Source organism: Ambystoma mexicanum, chromosome 3q (genome assembly GCF_040938575.1).
Source record: "Ambystoma mexicanum isolate Mex_15411 chromosome 3q, UKY_AmexF1_1, whole genome shotgun sequence".
NCBI classification, from domain to species: Eukaryota; Metazoa; Chordata; class Amphibia; order Caudata; family Ambystomatidae; genus Ambystoma; species Ambystoma mexicanum.
This window is the reverse complement of record NC_090926.1, coordinates 797,507,895-797,529,639: the sequence shown is the minus strand read 5'-3', so window position 1 is coordinate 797,529,639 and position 21,745 is coordinate 797,507,895. Positions and strand designations below refer to the sequence as shown.

General features: G+C 43.3%; 1 protein-coding gene across 1 annotated transcript in view; it reads right to left on the bottom strand.

Annotated features, from left to right (window-relative positions):
• The window catches only part of ACSF2 (acyl-CoA synthetase family member 2), a 1,184,899-nt gene that overhangs the window by 870,672 nt on the left and 292,482 nt on the right, over positions 1-21,745 (bottom strand). The window contains exon 2 of the mRNA XM_069654880.1: positions 13,354-13,549. Coding sequence (XP_069510981.1) covers positions 13,354-13,549 — 196 coding nt within the window. The remainder of the gene's footprint in view (positions 1-13,353; positions 13,550-21,745) is intronic.

Genomic DNA, 21,745 nt, shown 5'->3' with positions numbered 1-21,745 from the left:
AGGAGCGTGATATCCCCAATCGTGCATATGTCTTTCCAAGATGTTTAGAACAGTTATGTTGGACTTTCCTCAGGAGCGTGATATCCCCAATCGTGCATATGTCTTTCCAAGATGTTTAGAACAGTTATGTTGGACTTTCCTCAGGAGCGTGATATCCCCAATCGTGCATATGTCTTTCCAAGATGTTCACGAAGGCCTCCAAAGTGTAAGATGTGCAAGTTATGTGCTGCTGAAGCCAGTGAACATGCAGGAGGGTGCACATTTAAAGTCACATATGGTTCACAAATGCTGAGGCCTCCCTTTTTGTTATAAACACAGAAAATAGACTTGAAGGGGGATCCAGAAGTGCTCCTATAACTTGGTTGCAGAGATATCAGGAAAAGGCAGTGGTCTATTGTCTTAGTCTCAAGTAACCAGAGGTGCGGATCAGGGTTTTGACCTAGAAAGGAGACGAGGTGGGTAAAGGCGCCGGCTATATCTTTCATGAGGGTCTCGCTTCTCTGGCAAGGTGAATGGAGAGGTGAGGAGGAGGGGGTGACTTTTGATCTGGCACGCAGATGTTATAGCTAGAAACAGATTGTGAGCGAGTGATCTGACAGTGCAAATAAATTATCAAGAAGTGGGGAAAACCGGCTTGTATTCAGCAGCTAAGAAAGTTGGAATTACTATTCTGTGCCGTCTCCATCCTACTCCTAAGAGAAGAAATCATCATATCATGCATTGCTTCCAACTTCTGGCCACCCGTCGTCACCCATTAAAAAAGTAACACAAGTGAAGGGGTTCTTGTCCTACCCTAGCCCCCACTGAACTGAAAGTAGTCGTAATGCGGATAGCTCATCGCAGGTCAGGCAATAGCGTTGTCGACCAAGGTACCTTTTAAGCCCAGAAACACAGGGCACAACAACTCAGGCCAGACCTTGCATTAGTGGATGTTTGAGTTGGCACATGGCAGATATATAACGCCAGTCTTTCCCTAAGGAATGGCTAACTAAAACTTTACTCTACTTTAACTTTAATCGATTTATACTGCGCAACCATAGACCCATGGGCTTAAGGGCGCACATAAAACAGCAAAAGACTAAAACAAATCAGAACAAAGAGCAGGGGGCTTATCAAAAGGGAGTCCAGAAGACAGAACAATTCAGGCAAATAAAGTCTTTCTTTTTTTCCTGAAGGTCTCAGTAGACTTAAGTCCTCTGAGATCAAATGGAAGAGCATTCCAAGCTGCTGGGGCCACATTCTGAAAGCCTCCATTCATGGCTTTACTGGTGTTGCATCTGGGGAGAGCCAACTGGTAAGTATTACTAGATCTTAGAAGTCTTGTGTTTTTTACTCCTTATGCAAATCATGTATGTAAGAAGGCATTTTACCCAAACAGCATTTGTGTGTTATTTAACAGAAGGCGATATAGAAGTCTTGATTCTACTGGGAGCCAGTGCAGACTCCGTCTGGCCTCCGAGACATGGTCTCTCAGTGCGATTCCAATGACCACTCGAACCACACTATTTTGTATCACATGTAAGCAGTTACAGTCCAATTTAGTAATGCCGTGCAACAGACTGCAGCAGTACTCAATTTCAGAGTTCACTACAGCCCATTAGCTTGATGATAAATGGTCGAAGATGAGGGACGCCATATTTAAGAATCATAAGAGGAGCTTCTGCTTCTTCACAATAAAATCGACATTCCCGATTGCTATGGAACAACGAGATCCATAGAGCCACTTCACCCGAAAAATGAGCAACATCCTACCTGGTGATCAGGATGGAACAATCCACCAGGTCGAAGGCCGCAGATAGATCCAACAGCATTAAAAGAGACGGTTTTCCATTATCTATGTGATCTAAGAATCTGGACTTCAGTCCCAACAGTGCTGTTTCGGTTCCAAAACCTTGTCTAAACCCATATTGATGTTTATTGACAATGGGGTGTTTGTTGAGGTGGGCAGAGATTTCTGTGTAGGCCACACGGTCAAAAATCTTAAGCAAAAAAGGGGTGTTAGCGATAGGTCTGTAATTTAAGGGCGTTTTAGGACATAACCCTGTTTTTTTTAGGATGGGAGTTATCCAGGCCTTTTTTTAACACAGAGGGCACTGAACTTTCTGAAAAAGAGGCATTCACAGATTTGCAAATTGAATCCGACAGGATAGGTGAACAGGATTTTATGATCATCGCTGAACAGGGATCGCCTTTGCATTTAGTGGCTTTCAGATGATCAACGATAATGTCCAGTTCTGGTACAGTTATGGGGGAAAAACGTGAAGTGTTGAAGTGTTGAATCTAGTCTTGGGTTTAAGAAGAGGTAGAAGGAAATAAGTGAGCAGTGTGGTGAAATCTGCTGCCGCGCTTGGGGGCCTAAAGAGCAATAGGAGGTTAATAGCAGTCTCTGCATTAAGCCCTATTTTTTACCAATTTCGACTCAGTCCCCACAATGGATTGAAAATTAACCTCCCATATATCAAGGTTGGATTTGAAAATGAGGGCGACCCCCCTCCCCCCACCTCCTCCCACTATCCTATCCTGACAAAACATACTATATCCTTCTGGTACAGTTATGGGGGAAAAACGTGAAGTGTTGAAGATCGGCTGGAGCCCTGACCACCGACAGATTTGCTTCAACCTCATTTTTTAGGACAATATCCGCCTTGATTTTATTAAATTTTCCCTGCATAGCTTCTTGAATAGCTGAGCATCTAGCAGCATCCTTTTTCACAGTGCCAGTATCCTGAATATGAGGAGTTTCCAATTCTGAATTCTACTGTGAAGGGTCTTTTTTGCGTCAAAGACTGCTGATTTATACTCTTTGGCTGCCACTTTGTAAGCTGCCAACTTTTATTTCCATGCATAAAAGTGTTTAAGTTTAGCAGCTTTAAATTTCTTAAGCTCTGGGGAAAACCACGTATTATTTCGTGTTTCCTTCCGGAATTTCTTTTTAAATGGTGCGAGGGTATTAGAGGTTTTAGCAAACAAAAGGGAAAGATGATTTGACAACTCTTCAGCTGAACCCTGACTAGATGTGTCTGCAAAAACCGGGGTGAGCAGAGGTTCAATCCGCTCCAGTGTCAGGTTTTTCAGGTTTCTAGACAGTGACTCTTGATTGCGCAAGCCTCTCACTTTAATGGAGAGTTCACTCTGCACCGACAGTCAAGGATTTGAAAATCCTTAGCTGAAATGTTGTGTTTAACTACCCAATCAAGAATGTGCCCCTTACAATGGGTGGGTTCATGGACCTTCTGCTCAAAACCCAGATTATCCAACTCAGTCTTGAGGTCAGTAGCCATAACATCTGACTCATGACATGACCAAAGGTTAACATCCCCAAGTACTAAGAATCTAGTCTTGGGTTTAAGAAGAGGTAGAAGGAAATAAGTGAGCAGTGTGGTGAAATCTGCTGCCGCGCTTGGGGGCCTGAAGAGCAATAGGAGGTTAATAGCAGTCTCTGCATTAAGCCCTATTTTTACCAATTTCGACTCAGTCCCCACAATGGATTGACAATTAACCTCCCATATATCAAGATTGGATCTGAAAATGAGGGCGACCCACCTCTTCCCACTATCCTATCCTGACGAAACATACTATATCCTTCTGGGATAGCCATGCCCAAGGAGGGACCTGCTGCATCATATCCCCAAGTGTCAGTAATGGCACAAATATCAGCCTCCATCTCTATAATATTTATGGCTACTTCCAAGGCATTTTTTATTAAGGACCTAGTGTTCAACAGCACTATCTTTAGGGCCGAGAGTGGAGTTTTTTTTTAGGTCTAAAAGGCAGTGAAGCATGGCCTTATCTTCTCGTCTCGGTGTAGCTTGACCCAAAGTCTATTCTCATCCGATCATGTGACTGGAGACCCCATTTATGAGCTCTTCATTGTATTTTAATACCATTAAATGAAGACATCTTGGCAACCTTGACGGTTTTCATTACACCTCAAACAGTTGCTGAGCTTGCTTCTCATGTTTTTTTATCTTCTCGAGTACATGGCAAGGCTCTCAGAGGCCCCGACTCTTGACTCTGGGCCAGGCAAGCCTTTCTCGAATCTTCCTTCGCTGTCAGCCATTATTCTGCTGCCCCACACTTCCAATTCTTCCATTTACGGGGTACAAGTTTGCTTAAGTGCGTTGTGGAACATCCATATTCTATATTCCATATTCTATATATTCCTATGTGTATACGTTGGCGCATCGCCGCAATCTATTCAGTACATACATAGCCTTATGATTACTTCGTCTACTTGCGTTACGGCGTCTGTACAATTGTAAAATGGTTTTGCATTTTCTTTAGTGCCTCTCTGCACATGCACTCTCTTTCTCAGGGGTAGGGGTAAAATGTTACATTCTTCATTACTTCGCCATCATCTTCTATAGGGTCTATATCCTTACTTCATATATATCTCTCTTCTGTGTGCGTCACCTCTACTTCATGTGATGCCACCAGTTCTTTCTTTCATTAATTTTCACACTACTTCCGGAACTTCCTTCAGAAGATCATCATTTCTTCGTGGATACATATAGGGTTTTCTCAATGGATACCTCGTTTCAAGGACTTTTTCGTGGTATTGGCACTTTTACTGGTATTGCACATGTCACAATTTCCAGTTGCCAACATATAGGCAGAATAGGGGCAGAACTCCCAGTAGAGGTACTTGGCTCCTCCTCTACACTCCCCCCTCTTGGCGATTCATTGACCACTCTCCCAACAGTCTCCACATCTAGACATCCTCATCTGAAAAAATGTTTTGTTGGAGTCTATATCGTCATTACTCCTTTCAGGCATCCTGCTTACTTCACATGTTCATAAATATTCCAGGTCATAAGACTGCATTGTTCATTGGGACTGCAGTAAATCCATCTTCCCACATACTTCTTGTGGTTTCTTGGATACAGGAATTGTGTTCTCTCAGGTGCCTGAATACTAGCCTTTACATAGTCTCTGATTTCTTCATCTGTAGGCTCTTTGGCTTTGAATCCAAACTCAACATCAATCACGATCTTCATTCCTGTCGCTTTATTTGCAGTCTTTTTGCACTGTGCGATTATAATCCTGACCATACAGAATCCAAACATGATCATCACTAACAGGGCTTCAAGGAATGGAAAATGTTCACCATCCACTTTTCAACCCATGAGAAGATTAACGCAAACCAGCTGTCTTCAGCAATATCTTCCACTTCATCTTCCATCTTGACGTGCCCGTTTGTCAACATCGTTATGGCCTCTGTCAAGGTGCCATTCTCGACATCATGAGATGGTATGAATGTGCAACATGATTCTCTGATTTTGGCACAAACACATTCATCCATAGCTGTAATCATGTCCAGAACATATCTATTCCGAAGAGTCATAAATCGTATGGCTCTCAGCTCTTCCTTGATAGCATTGATCTATTTATCGTATTATTGATCATCTGTAAAAGCTCCCGTCGGTTATTTGCAACCATTTGGCATTCGCCATTGTCTGGATTCCCGGCATGAAGATTATTGTAGAAATTGAAGCAGTCTAGCTGAATAGTCTGTGTTCATATGGGATAGCATATTCTATGGATTTAGCTGAGAAGTAATTTTCCCTCTTCATTTGATCAAGGAGTTCAACAGATCTCTTCTTTCTCAGGTGAGCATCTTCTTTTGGAAACTAACCAATGTTCAGGTCACTCTTTGGAATCACTAATGCTAGAACATGGATAATCACCATGGAACATAGTCCTCCCCAATCTCTGGGCAACTTCATATATGCTCTGGATCCAAAGGCCCTGTAGTGGTCCATTACTGTCCCATACTTCAATCCTGGCACATCAAAAATCCACCCACATCGTTAGTTTTCTCCAACTTTTCTCATACAATTATATCTGACGCACAGTTCTGCACTGGCCAAAGGCACTATATGCAGCGGGCCTCCTCTGTCTTTGAACCACGTCAGCAACTTCGCATGCCTCGGCCAGGGAGGTTTGCATCCTTTTTCCACACGGTCTATAACTGGTTTATGATGTCCAGTTACTGCCACAGCTCTGCATACAACTATGCTTCTTCCCAGCCATCTGGAGAAAGTATTGTTCCCTAGATCTGCATATGTCCTGTTTCCTTACATCTTTTTTATTTCTTCATAAGACTTTCCTTGGCAATTGAGCTTTTTATTTATCTCCCAGCGAATTCCTTCTCCTTTCATGCCTGGCTTTACATATCTTATCATATGATCTCTGGTGTGTGCTCTTGCTCTTGTCTTTAAATCTTGAACAGTCTTCCTCTTCTGACCAGACCAAAGTTGCTGTTTGACCCTGGAATTGACCTCTTGAGTGCAAGGTGAGTTAAGCAATGGGCTATTTGGACATATATCTCTATAGCTATGAATATCTTAGACTTTCCCAAAGAATAAAGGTATGAGAGCACAAACATAGCAATCCTCCTAAGAGGTTCTCTTTCCTACCTCTTTCATGTGTTGTTACCACATGTTGTCCCCCAAATCTGCTGTGCTGTCAAAATAATAATTTAATTCATAATCTTCTTCCCTTGCACTCCTCTTGGGTCGCTTTCTTGTATAATGGGTATGTACCCAATGATCATGGAGCAAATAAAAAACAGTCCTTCCTACAGGGGGAATCATAGGGCACTTGTCAGAGAAATGGGCGACCTTTCATGTGTCACTGGTGTAGAATCAACCACATATGGTCTTGGCTTCATTGCAAACTCACTCTGCATAGGTCACTGGAGTGGGGAGAATCGAAGAGACATATATCCTTTTAGGAACAAGATATGCAGCATGAATCAGCATAAATAGAGAGACAATAACAGATGCTGTGAATATATAAATTATGCACCAATACATGTGTAATGGTAAACTAATGCAACAGAGTTAAAAACTAACCTGGATCAGAAGAGGACAACAAGCTGCAAAAGAGAAGTATCCCCCTAGGCCCTGGACCCCCCTGCGCTGGGTGACTGGGAAGGGTAATCCAGTACCCACAGGGAAACCCTCCTGGGGGAAAAAAACCCTGGGTGTCGTCCAACTTCTGGCACTGAGGTTCAGGTAGTGGCGGCAACGTTGAGTAACCCACTGGAGTTTCTGCTAATGGAAAGTGCATAGGGAATAGCAGAATTGATGGTCCTATGGAAAGAACTGCATAGAGGTAAAGAATTACCCTGTGCTCTGCACCAATCGGAACGTGGAAAAGTGGTTTGCAAAATGGAAGCATTCGTACCTGAAGATGGCTTCTGATAAGCGTGTAGCGGGAAGATTAGCAAGAAAATGTCACCACTATCGTCCATGGGCTAAGGAACAGAAGGAACGAAAAGTTCAGATCCGAATAGATAATCCTGCTATAGGACCAAACGTATAAGACTAGAAAATCGATAGATACCATAACAAAGTCCCAGGACGCTGTGTACGAAAACAAATGAACAGCGTTTAAAGTCAAGCGCTGTAGATTCCGAGTGAATCTTGACACACACTAGTTTCTGTCTGAGATAACGAAATAACTGAAGAATTAAATAGGGATAGAAAGTAGATACGAGATACACGCTAAACAGAGTGTGAACGCTCATAGAATGACGTCCGTACCGTTGCTTGGCAATGTCTGCGCGTCTCAGGAAAGCAAGATGTAGTAATTGTAGCTACCGGAAAGCTATGCAGATACACTCGTAGAGTCTAGATCAAGGAAAGGAGAGACAGTTAAGAGAAAGCCACGTATATCAGTGAGGGGGAAGGTTCCCTGGTAAACTAATTTACGATGCGTCATCTATGGGGAGAAGTGATGCGTAGTCCTGCCGGAGTCTGACATTTCACTGTTCTTGCCTGGAAACGAGAGTGGATCCTACCGAATACCAGAGGCAATGACTGAAACGCAACTCCTACACTGAGCAGCCATGTTGGGAGGTGAATAGAAAACCTCATTGACCCGTCTCCAGAGGGACCACTGGTTCCTTCCAGCCATAACAACATGAAGACCCACCATTGTTGTCTCTCCACACGTCGTTGAGTTTGCTCACTTTATGGAACTGCATCATCCTCGTTAAATCTCATTGTGCCTTTGTACTTCTTTTTTAAGGAAGGAAACCCCATTTTAAATCAGACAGCCTTGTTAAATGCTGGGGTAGCTGCCAAATCTGCTTGATAATTGCTGCCAAAAATCTTCTAATCGCAGGGCCAATTTTAGGATCCTGCAAAAAAGTGCGCACATCAGTACTGCGCCCAACAAGAGCCGGATAAGCTCCGAGTATAAAAACAAAGACAGCGAGAAGGAGTCTATGGACATCAACATCAGACAGGACCGTTTACACGTCCAAAGAGAAATCCAGTGAGAAACAAATCAGGGAACTGCTCCCTTTAACAGTCCTCAAAAAGGATCAGGCATTTTCCATGTATCTCAGCACTTCCTAGGGTCCAATTTTCAACTAATTCCTGTGGCCAAAGAACAATAACTTTCTAACTTCCTGCTAGAATATCTATGAGGAGTGTAGAGGGGAGCCACAGTCCAAATGCACACTTGCATATATTTATTCCTAACAGTTCTGCAGTTGTCTGGGCATCACTCCTAGTCCTCAATGGAGGAGTCAGAGGTGTTCTCATTCACCTCCCTGTAACTAATTCATGGGGTTTGAGGTGGTTGTCCGACCTGTGCTGATTTCTCAATGCATATATTGCAAGGGTCAAACAATACAGCCACCCCTTCTTCAGTGTCAATTTCAACTTAGCGATCCTCTCTGTGAGAAGGCTGTTGAGTCTCTCACATATCCTGTTAGTTTGCAGGTGATAATCAGAAAAAAACTTGTATTTAATACTAATCAATAGACTAATTTGCTCAAACCCTGCATTAACAAAATGGGGCCCATTGTCAGATCTTAGCACCTCAGATACTCCCCATCTAGGAAATACTTCTCGGACTAAAAACTTCACAGCGCAAGTGGCATCAAGATGTGTGCATGGACCAGCTTCAATATATCTTGAAGAGAGGCACACTATCACTATCATATACCTATATTCCCCAACATCCCTGCAGCATATCAACATAGTCAATATGCAAATGCTGAAAAGGACCATTCGGTCGAGGAACCACTCCTCGAATTGTTTTCAGTGTGTGCCCAACAGTAAACCTTTGACATACAATGCAATTCACTACATAAAATGCAACGTGTTCTAACAGGTTAGTTACGAACCAGTCTTCTGCAATAGCTGCAGCAAGACTCTCCCTAGTTACATGCGCAGGATAGTGTAGCTGTCCGAACGCTACCCTTAATAAGGCTACAGGCATCACGCTTTACGAGTGCTGTAACACCCCCTCCGTGCCCACAGCTCTTTCTTCCTGTGGAGCACTACCTAGAACTTCCATCAATTGTATTCTTGACACGTGATTAAATCCTACATTTACAATCAGGCGTATCAAAACTAAAAATATCAAATGAATATGCAACCCTTTTGGCCTCTTTGTCTGCGGCTTGGTTTCTGCGTGAAATAACGTCAGTTCTCTTAGTACGTGCTGTGCATTTAACTATTGCGATGGCTACTGGGAGTTGTGGTGAATTCATAAGCCTGTCCAATAATGCTGCGTGTTGCACTGGAGTGCCATCCGCTCGGAGGTAGCCCCAGCTTTTCCTACGTGCTTGTGAAAGGGAAATCTGATCAGCATATTTCCCTTCTGGGGATGAAATTACCCTCATTGTTTTATTAACTAATACAATTCAAAAATGCCAGGACTCCTACACCCTTGCAAGATGGCAATTCCTCACAAGAATAGATGGGGGTGATGAAATTGTACCAGAAAAAAAATGTTACTTTGTACGACAGAGCTGAGAATCTTTTATAGGAGTCACTAAGAAGGAAAGGACCTTCAGATACATTTTCTGCTACATTTTAAAGTTACAAATTCTGTTTTTACATCAATATAAATGGAGAATCCTCATGGAATGGTAAATATAGATATAATTAAAGACCCCAGAAATATGTTAAACCGCAAAGGTCTCAGAAGAACTGCATCCATGGCAGAGCCAAAAATGATAACCTTCCTTTTTGTTGTTGGGAGACACCGGGCACCCATCGAGACCTTTTGCTCTGCTGATAAGGGGAGAATGTAGAATTAATCGGGATGATACTTTTATGAACGAAATATGTTTTTGTAATGGCTAGTCAGTGATAACTTTTTTCCATTCCATCCTGCAATTCCATTCCTAATCATATATGTTGTTTCATAATCATTAGTATCATTATGGCAATTATGAAACACTACGCTGTCTCAATGTTTTCAGTAAAGTTCAGTTAAAATATCTACTTTCCATAATGTAAACTATATTTAAATTAGTAGAGGAACGGGCATCGTATTGACAAGCACAACAGAACACTTAGGAAAATATACCTTATTGCAAAGCAAAATGCATTTGATGGGAAACCTAGTTCTGTGACCTGCTAGTTACATATATCTGTGCAGCTGGCGGTCAACCCATCCATCAGCTGATCACAAACTCTTTGCCATTCTATCTCCACAGCCTGTTATTAAAAGTCTCTTTGCAGTCTTAACACATCTGATGGCGAGCTGGTTTATGAAAGAGTGTTGTCAATTAATGTAATCGATAGATTAGGTGCGGCTCAGAAATGGCTAATCCACTCAGACTGCTGAGTGTTTCAGAAATGAGGAAATTCAAGTTGCTAGTCACTATTACTAGTGCACCTTTGAACACGTTCTTCGATAGTAAAGAAATTTCTAAAATGAAATTCTTGAAACGTGATTCATTTTTCAAACAAAAGATAATTTTTATTTATTTCTTTGAATAGTTCAATATTCCCCTCGACACGTTTCCCCAAATTAGTTGGTTCTTCAGGAGGGTATCATCATCATATTGCATTCCAATTACTTCCAATTTTACTGTGCTATTTACAGTTTCTGTCAAAAAATAACCAAAAGAAAAAAAAATTTGAATCCATGAAGGATAAGCTTGCATAGCCATATCAGTAAACATTTACAACACGCAATTAGGACTAGATTCGAACATGGTATTTCAATATGTGACAAACTTAGTCTAAATGTAGTGATAAATATTTACCCATAGGGAGCGTTTTGCTATTTGAACCATTCTTACCTTATAGTCTTCTGATAGAGACTTGTGTATTTTGTGGGTCATTGCATTGTATATGAAAATTACCTATATATTTATTGTTGGCTGGACCAGTAGACACAAGTAACTTTAGTAATGTGAAAACAGTCATCGCACAAATCCTTATTATATATATATATATATATATATATATATATATATATTACGTTTCCTAATGCAAAACCTGTAAATAGAGGGTTGAGTTAACATAGCACTAGGCAATTCTTCTGAGTCTTTCCCTAACTTTCTAGTTCAGCCATAAGAAGAGTGGAGCCTTGTGCTCAACAGTACAGTTGTACGCAAAAAAGCACAATCGCGCAGGTGAGCAAAAAGCGGTTCTTCTTGGGAGGGCTGTAGCAAGCCAGTAAGGGGCTAGAGGCGATGAAGAATTTGGTCCCACTATTCGAGTAGGCCCTGCCCTTGGCGGCCAAGCAGTGTTTAAAAGGCAAGAACAGCTACAGAGCCCAGGCTAACCCAGCCAAGATCGAATACCTTTAAGAGATACTCGTACCTAAAAGTGATCGGTTGTGCCAGGGGGAAACGCACAAGTGATACAAGTACTCACCGACCCTCGGCATAGTCCGTATCAAACTTTGCCAGTTTAGTTGAGGCCGCTAGTAGGTTCGAGCCCTGCAGTTTCACGGCGCCCCGCTTCAGGTTAGAACGCTAGTCTATGATGGGACAGTTGCCTTTTCTCAGCTTCCAAGGGAGGTATGAAGAAAATTCCAGTGCAGCAGGCTTCAGGGCACAGGAGAGCAGAAAAGCAAGGGATACAGTGACAGTCACCAACCGGTAGTGATGCGGGAAGTACAGATGCGGGCAGCGTTATGCACTCTCCTAATTCGGGACCATGTCTCGTGTTCGCACTTGAGACGGCGGCGGTTCTACGGGATACCCTGAGGTAGAGCTGGACAGTTCACTGGATGGCCCAGGAACACTTCCAAAGGGGCTCGTTCGAAGGGCAAGCAGAGAGTAGTTGTTCCCACTACTCCAAAGGGACGAAGCGCCTTTGCAGGCCTTCTGGATCACAGAAGAACAAAGCAGTCCAACGGGCCAGCAGAGGGTGAAGGGTGCCAAAACCTTCCAAACCGTCTCTGGCGGTTTCACAGTCTGTTTCTTCGTGCAGGAGTCTTTGCTCTTTCTGTAGTTCGGTGAGAACTCAGATGATCAATCTGGAATGGAGGCAGAGCCCCTTCTCTTATCCAAGATGAGCTTTGCGCCAAAATCAACGACTTCCAGTTGAATATCTGATCTCTTTCAGGCAACCCAGTCGGGGACCAATCACGGTCCACAGTGGTCTCAGTCATTCAGGCACTCCAGACATCCTGGCACCAGTAGTGTGGATTGGGACCAGACAGTCCCAACTCGATTCCTGGGCACACATGTGACAGGCAGAAGCCAGTGAAAGAGATCGGGTTTCGTGGGAGGCTGCATGCCCAATTAAAGAAAACCTGGGTTACTCGACCTGGGTGAAGGCAATGAACAAAATGGCCATGGGTCAGAACAAAATACTTTGTGGCTCGGCCATTTTTGGACCTGGCCACATTCTTGAACCAAAAATGGTTAATCCTTCGAGGGTGTCTACAGCCATAAAACAAAAAGGGGCCCCAGTGAATGGCACTGGAAGGCACATTGTGCACTGTTAAAAAGTTACCAAGAAATGGCAACATGGTCAAAGACTGAGGGAAACCTCCCAGTACAGACAGTCTGAGGGATATGTCAGTTTCCCCATAACAAGTGAGAAAAACCCCAGGGGTGCGCAGCTGAAGGCTGTGCTCCACTGGCAAAAGTCAGGTTAGGATGCCACACAAAAGCAAAAAGTTTGGGGTGTCCATAAATGGAGGGAAAACTGCACATAAATGAAATCTTTCCTAACACTCCCCGACCCCACATTGGAGCTCCTCACCCAGACCCGCCCCTCCTCCCATCCAGGAGGCAGGTGACATAGATGCAGGTGTTTATTGTCCAAGTGTCGATGTGTGCCAAAGCTTATGTTGTGATGTGTGTGACATGAGAGATGGACTAGGGCTTTCTGACTCCCATCACAATACTCACAGAGTAAAATGCACAACCAGCTCCAGGCACCTCTCACAAATAGTAACACTAGGCATGCTCACAACGTGTAGTGACAGACAATAAGCAACATGGTTGACAGAAGAGACAGTAGGAATTACAAGCAGCACATTGTACTGGTCACAGCGGCAGCCATAGAAGTGATGGCCAAAACTGCCAATGCCCGCTGAAACAATCGCCAAACCCTGGACAGCGCTCTTTCTTACCTCCTGTGTTAACTGGGCAAATGTTTTTCGGATTTCATTCTGTGGGAATACCACAGCCTCACGATCGGGCAGGCGGTTTGCTGTATCTTGGAGGCACTGGGCGACGGTCCTGGACGAAAGACGCACGTTGGAGATGCCATGGACATAACTGTTGGAGGTCACTGGCCTGGAGGGGATATCGGCTGCTTTTTGCACACTGACCAAAATGAGACAAGAGATAGGATTAGAAAAAGAAAAAGTGACGGCATAGTGAGACAGAATAAGAAATGCAGGTAGCAAAAAAATGTGTAGAAAACTCAAAGGAAGGGAGCAATTTAAGAGAAAGAGGGGGAGTGAGGAAAGAGACACTGCAACGGAGAGAAAAGAGGAAGAGAATGAGATAATGAGGCAGAGGAAAAGGAGAAGTTGACGATGAGGCGGGACAAGAGAAGGTGAGAAGAAGAGAGATGGACAAGGAGCAGGTAATTAATTGGAATGGAGAGGGCCGGTAAAAGAGGCAAAATAATAGATTTGAGTAGAGAATAAAACAGAAGACAAGAAGGGGAAGACAGGAAAATAATGAGTAAGAAAAGAAAGGAAAATATATCTGAGAAGAAAGCAAAGCAAGATAATGGAGGGCAAAGAGATGTGAGCAGTTCAAGATGGACGAGAGGCAACACGAATGAGAAGGGGAATGGAAAGGATGCAGGGCGAGGAGATTGAGCAAGTGGGAGCGAATGAATCAAGACATGAGAGAATGAAAGAGAAAACAAATAGAGGAAGAACAAGGAGGAGCGGCAAGAGACTGAGAGAACATATAACAACCGAATTGCATGTATTTTTCACAATGTGTTAAAGGCAATGCTACAGGTTATAGAACATCTGCTCGTGAGGGAGACACCCACAAAATCCCACAGGAGCGCCAAAGATACTCAAGCACTGCTGCAAAGTCTCTATGAAACACACAAAACGTGACAGGTTAAAAGGACATGCATGCGTGTATTTGCAGACCCCAGAAGGGGAAAATGCTATGCATGTATATATATATTGAGAGCGAAACCAAGGCCCCAGGCAGCTGTGCACTAACGGCAGACCAGTGAGGCAGCAGGGAAAACATAACCCGTAAATGCCTGAAAGGCTATTTTCGTGTGAGTCACTTTTGTTACTCGTCCCATTTTGTACTGAAAATCCCCAATTTCTCATGGTGTCCTTTTTCCACCTCCACACTTAAAGCACAACGCCATTTCATCCTTTTCCCTCCGCCATAGGGCATTTTTTCCACTTTTCGTTTTCGGCTAACCCCTGTTTTACCAGTTATAACCCCATTTACAACCCTGGTTATATCTCGCAACTATTTGTTTGCAAAATATCAGCGAAATGCGTCATGCATATATATATATATATATATATATATATATATATATATATACACACACACATATACACACATGTCCACATATACACGCACATATATTTATTTTATTTCCTAGGCTCTGCAAAATGCTAGTGTCTCAAAGCACTATGAAGAATACACAAGGCAGCATGTTAGTGATGTATAAGACAAAACAAATAAGTTCCCATTTAATAGAACAAAAATTTGTATTTAAGTATGAAACATGCCTCACTTTTCACAAGCAGGGGAAATGTTTCTTCCTGTAGTCAAGAGGTAGGACCTCTTAAATAGAAAGTAAATAGCAATTTGACACAGGGTGGAATGAAGAAAAATGTGAAACGGTGGAGTCCTCTTGCCTTTGATTAATGGACCTCGTCAAATTTTTTTATTTTTTTCATATGGCGCTACAAACCTGCAGGTATCTACGCGCTGAAATAACAGTTGATATTATTAGCCCACTATGTGGTACTCAATGTATCGACGTCGGAAGGATAAAAGGCTAAGTTGGCCCTGCCAGGATTCGAACCTGCATCAGCTTGGTGTGCACAGATGTCAGAATGAGCGCTCAGCTCGCTGTGATATCTGACCTGCTGTACCCCAAAACTGCACCCCGTTCTCGATCTGCAAGCCGTTAACACCCAGAGCCCAGCAGACTAGGGGGAGTGGAAGGGGAGGAGATTCCAGCATTGTGCTGCTGTGGCATGATTTTGCTATGTGCCATCTTCACTGTGGTTTGCAGTGTTTGGTATGCTACACTAGGTCACGTTTTGAGCTGCAGGGTTAGGCTTTGCAATGTTTGTCTGTTAGGACGTATGTGTTTAGGTCCTACATCTAAATGCATGTGAACTCAAATCCATGCTTTTTATTTACACCTTCGTTTTGCTTTTACATGGGGCCCGCTGCCCCCACCGACGCACACAGTATTTTATTCAGTTCTTCATGTGTTTATTCACCCCTTTTCATGTTGTTGAGACATGATACTGGCTTCTTTTATACTAGCTGGCTAGGTCATGTTATTTCAGGTTATAATTTGTTATATTTCATTGTGTCTTTTCGCAAGAACTTTGAAGAAGTCATATGATGGCAGTTAGCACTCCCCCAAATCACCCAAATAAATGAAACACAGGAACAGCACTCACTTTGGGAAAAGGCCATAATGCCCATGGTAGACCTGCAAACGTAATCTTGTAAGCAGACTCTATACCCTGCGCTGTCCTAAGAATCACATGTTACCCACTATTAATAGGGCGAGGTAATTGTAGGAGGCTGAGAAGGCTATACAAAGCTAACGTATGCAGATTCACTGCCAGAAGTGCAAAGCATCATCCCAAGGGGTGACCTGCCTCAGACAGCACTATAAGCATCCCCATAAAGTTCATAGCAACCCTCAAGTACTTAGAGGAAGTCCAGTCCAGCACTATCCTCTCAGAGGAGCCACGGTTCAAAACCCACAATCATTCACAAGTGCCCATAACTCCTTTCAGCTTTCCTTGTCTATAGAACCTGGCCATTCGGGCCTCATAGGAATTAATAGGAGGCCTTTGCGCTCCGTTTTTCTTGGGCAAGGCCTCAACAAGCCCAGGCTTCAGGATGACACCCTGGTACTGTGGCTCAGCAGTGAACAGGCCTATGAGCCATCCAAAGAGTGTTCACGTCCTTAAATATTTTGCACAAAAGGACTAGCATAGGTGCTCTAAAACTACTGTGGTGTTGACTTGGTGCAGTATAAAAACTTCACAATATGACAAAAAGGGGAACATTTGCAGTTTTACTCATTTTCGAAGGAGTTGCAAACATGGCCAGTTCGCATTCCTGGCAATAATTCCATACTTTTTCACACCCAGTGTCTCACTTTGACTGAGGCGGCCCCTCAGTCAATATTTTTGGGTGCACAGGTTGTTCTCGTGGTTGGCTTGAAAGTTGAGGTTAATGTCCTATTCCTCAGTCCGGTGAAGCAGCAAAGTGTGTCAGAGACTTATGGGAAGATTCAAAGCATAGAAACATAACATAACTGAATGGTGCCAAACTATCACTGCAGACAAGACAGGCATTTGGCCCTTTTCTCCTTACACACCCTGTTTGTCGCACATCCACCTCCGCCTTTCACACAGTCTAAGGAACACAGCCTGCAGAAGGAGCTCAAGGTATATTTTCCCACTCTTATTTTATTCATTTTATTTGACACTTGTATAGCGCACAACACCCTGAGGTATCAAGGCGCATTTATCTCAAGAATATGGTTACAGTAAGTGCTTCAAGTTACAGAAAAGGAAGCATAAAGTGGTGAATTACAAAATTACAACGTGGAACGTGCAAAGGTAATACAGCATGCACTTAGTGCAAGAGAATAGTGCATGGTGATCACTTCTATTGGGCCTGACCCATGTTACCGGGTGGCAGCAACCAACCGATGCAGGTCGAATCCAGGGGCAAATACATGGTGCCTACCCCATGTTACAGGGCCGCAGCACACAGATGCAAAGTCAAATCCGGGGGCAAATAACATGGTGCCTACCGCATGTTGCAGGGAGGCAGCAGCACACAGATGCAAAGTCAAATCCGGGGGCAAATAACATAGTGCCTACCCCATGTTGCAGGGAGGCAGCAGCACACAGATGCAAAGTCAAAACCAGTGGCAAATACATGGTGCCTACCCCATGTTGCAGGGAGGCAGCAGCACATAGATGCAAAGGCAAATCCGGGGGCAAATGCATGGTGTATACCCCATGTTGCATGGATTCAGCAGCAAACAGATGCAAAAGCAAATCTGGGGCAAATGCATGGTGCCTAACCCATGTTACAGGGAGGCGGCAGCAGCACAGATGTAAAGTCAAAATCAAAGGAGATGCAGGATGCCTACCCCATGTTGCAGGGAGACAGCAGCACACAGATGCAAAAGTTGACGGGTGTAGTCAGGGGGAAGGGGGAGGAGGAGGATCAATGGCAAGGAAGGGGGCACGGGTGCAGACGCAGAGTTTTTCACAGAGTTATCTTAATCGTATTTTATTACTATACTCTGATGTCCCACTCCCAAACAAGACTCCTCTCATTGTGAACTAAAAAAGTAGCAGGACATGACAGGGAACACACTCTTAATAGTAACCTTTTTGACATCAAGCTGTGCTGGGCTTTTTCAATTGTACCCTACTAGTTTTACCAGCCCATTCCCTTACCTTCTGTTGCCATCACCATTCATCTTTATAGACAGTAGTATATTCTTGACTATGCCACTCTTGGCAGTCACAGAATTAGCATTCCTGTCTGGGGCTGCAACAAACATTGCCCACCAAACATCTAATATTGCCCAGGCATACTCTTGAGCCCGTCGTGAATCAAACATTACATATTTGCACCAACTTAAAATAAAATTCTCTAAATCTGTCTAGGAGAAACATCCCAATAATCGCAGCACATGAGGACAGATCTGCCTCCTACATCTTGCAGAATTATGGTCCACCTAACAATTCAGGCACGCACCTATGCTATCACAAAACATTTTTCTGCTCCTGAATCCCCCCCCCCACCCCTGTGTTTGTAGCATCTTCAATATGTACCAACCAGCTGCTCTGTGACGGAGAACGCGTCTTTCATTGATCCGTTGCATCTTTCCTAAAGAGCAGTATTGTCACAGGAGCGAAGGAGAATGGTAGGTCAAGCCTGGCAATTTTATTGTTACTGTTAGAATGTAATTTCCGCTTAGATTTGTGCTGTTGCGAAAACGTGTAATTCGATGGCGTACAACATGCAGCCTATTGGCAATATTCTGCCCCTCATCGTTCTGAGGACGCTTTACAGCCCTCCCGTTGAGTTGAGTTTTACAATAAAGTGCAGCCTACTTATGACTCTTTACTCAAAGTAGGACAGGAATTAGAACACGTTGACCCATCTTCATTCTGTACATGCTTATTTCCATACCTGGAAGAGGATCACAATCAGTAAGAAAAAATGCCAACCATTTCCTTCCCAGTAGCGAGTACTTTAATTGTGTCATTGAAAAAGATCAAAATCGAGGCAGGACACCAAATCAGGCTCCTTGCCGCTCCATTTTTGTAAGACCACTCTGCTCCTGACAACGGAAAGGCGAACCTTAATGTCCACTCCCCTTCATCAAGGGTCGAGATGGTTCACTAAACGTCTTGATTTCAAAATTTTATTTTTATTGACCATCATTTAGAAATGTGCCTTTTAATTAGTGCTGGACTGCCCATGTGGGCAGGACAAAGACTAATATGCAAATGCATATTTCCCATCTGTGAAAGGTACAGCGAGCTAAAATGTGGCTGCGGACTCTAGAGTGGGTACCATCCCATAGAACAGGCCATTTTTGCCGTGTTCATTCTCATAGGAGGAGCGCCCATGATTAATTTATTGATTTTATTCCAACGGCCATAGGTTTTAGCTGATGATGCCCAACAAGGCTGAAACACTTGTATGGGGTTGCTGTTGGTACTCTTGTTAAGAGGAGAATTGCCATAGCATTTCGGTGCTGGACTGCCCATGTGGGCGGGACAAAGACTGATATGCCACTCCTCCCCAGAACTTAGAAAATGTCATCTCATAGTACAGCCTCCATAAAGAACAGAAGACAAAACCAGTGGAGTAATGTTGGGGGAGATGACATCCAAATGACAGTAACCCCTGCCAAATGTGTGGGACAAAATGATGTGCCACAAAGGTTGGGGAGGGACAAACTCTATTCCCCCCCCCTAGCCTCCTATAATTATACCATGCACAAAACTGCTACAGGGAATACCTCCTTTCCTTCTCGTGAACATAGCCCGACTCTTTCCTCACAATCCATATATACCAGACACATGCCCCATCTATACCTTGTTTTTGGCACAACATCAGAGAACGAGTCCTACTTCTTACCTTAAAGCTCTCGTCATTAATGTTAGATCAGTAGTTGCCCATACCTCAACATTGGAAGTTATAATTAACAACATGAAAGCTGACCTAATATTCATAACGAAACCTGGTCACTCCTAACTCCTCCAGAATATTCACTATCAAACCAGGACAGAGCTGGCAGAGGGGCCCCACCCATGATGTTGCAGCAAAACCTACTGCTGTAACCAATCATGAACCAGATAAGACTGGGCAGATCATCTAGTGAAAAAGAGACTAACACTTCCATGCACATTTCTGGCATTCTCTGGCAATTAGAAAACAAGCCGCCACTCTTTTCACTTAAGAGTAGCTTGACCAAATACAGGATTCCTTTTGCTCTAAAAGCACACAATCAGAGCAAACGTTGCTACTGTTTTATCACCTGAGACCAACCACTTCTGGTCTGGGCAATACCTGTCCTTCAGCAATTGTGAGTTAATGCCTAGATGACTTTGTACCCGTTCTCACTAGAATCATCAACAGCTCCTTGCAGAGTATAGTCCCAGATCCATTAAAAATGACTCAGATAACCCCACTTTTGAAGACCAACCTGAATCAGGACCATCTATCTAATTATCGTCTGATAGCAAATGCTCCATACGTGGCCAACATGCCGGAGGGAGTGGTTTACTGATAGATTGCTGAAATCTATAACCATTTGGTAGTCCAGGTTTCATCCTCACAGAGGCACAGAACTTTTATTTCGTTCAAATCATAATTCTTGTATTTCACATCCAGCCCCATCCCCGAACTGAAGCAGCCCAGTGGTTATCTCTGTCTCCTCTTCATTTCAATCCCTATCTCAAACCTCATCGTGACTTGCTTGTAACTCTTTATGTAGGCTTTCACTGCTATGCAGAAGGCAACTATTATATTTCAAGCATATCTACAACCAATCTAAAGAGAATACCTAATTGAATACAGTACTATCTTCCATGAAATCTTGGATGAACTCTAACTGGGTCATTCTAAACAGCTTTAATGCTGAACTTACCATTGTCATTCCTCAGCCACACCCATTTTGAATAGGGTAGAACACTGGGGAGTCAATGTTGGTTCTTGCCTTAACTCTGCCTCTAAACATCAACTCTACTTATTACACCCTACTGCCCCTTCCTTGATGCACATCATTTTGCCGACATATCTAGAGCCATTACTTGCTAAAACATTGATTATTGTGAATCTCTTGATTTAGGCTGAACCAATAAACGGATCTCTTCGTTTCAGTTTCTTCAAAAACATTGCAATCATAGCAATTAATGCCTCCTCGTTTTCATAGGCAATGCCAAGCTATAGGAAATTACACTGGCTCCTTGTACAAGTCCGCATTATGATAACAGTTGCCACAGTTAATGCAAAAACACTGTACCAGAAATCGCCTAATCACCTCCCAATTACCCTAAAAACAAATCTACTTTCCAACAAATACAATAAAATACACTACTACCCGCAAACTAAACACGCCTAAATTCTACACAAAATCAGTCTGAGATAAGACCTGTGCAGGTCAAGTCCCTCTGATTTGCAACAACTTGGCCTGACTCTCAAACAACTCAGACTAACCTACTCTTGCTTAAAAAGCTGATTAAGACTCATTTATTCACAATCTTCCTTTAGCTTTATGTTTATGTTTATTATTTATATTGCGCTCCAGGTACCCGTAGGCTTAAGGGCGCAGACAAACAGAAAAAACAAACAATACAGACAATTCTTACATGAAACAAAAATGGGCGAAAAAAGTATCCACAGCAATATACACGACCAGGGAAACCTCCTTAGGTCGAGTGAATAGTCAAATAATAGGTTACATCTGGTGGATCCCCTCGGGATGTATCTGCATAGTCTTAAAAAGGCCGGTAGGGAACTGGTCCCACATCCCACTAGGATGCAGTCCTTATCGTCAAGTGAGCTCCAGTCTCTCAAATCCAACCTGCGGAGAATTTTAAGATCTGATAATCTGACCACACCCGGCCCAGTTCTCTGTCTGAGCCAGGCTAGGACTTTAAATCGCAGGGCTTCCTTAGGTTCATGGCCAATTACCTTACTGATGTTGGTGATAATGAAATTTCTCTGGTCTGAAACAAAATCCTGAGTACTCGTGTCTTCTATTTTGGGCATCCGACACTTTCT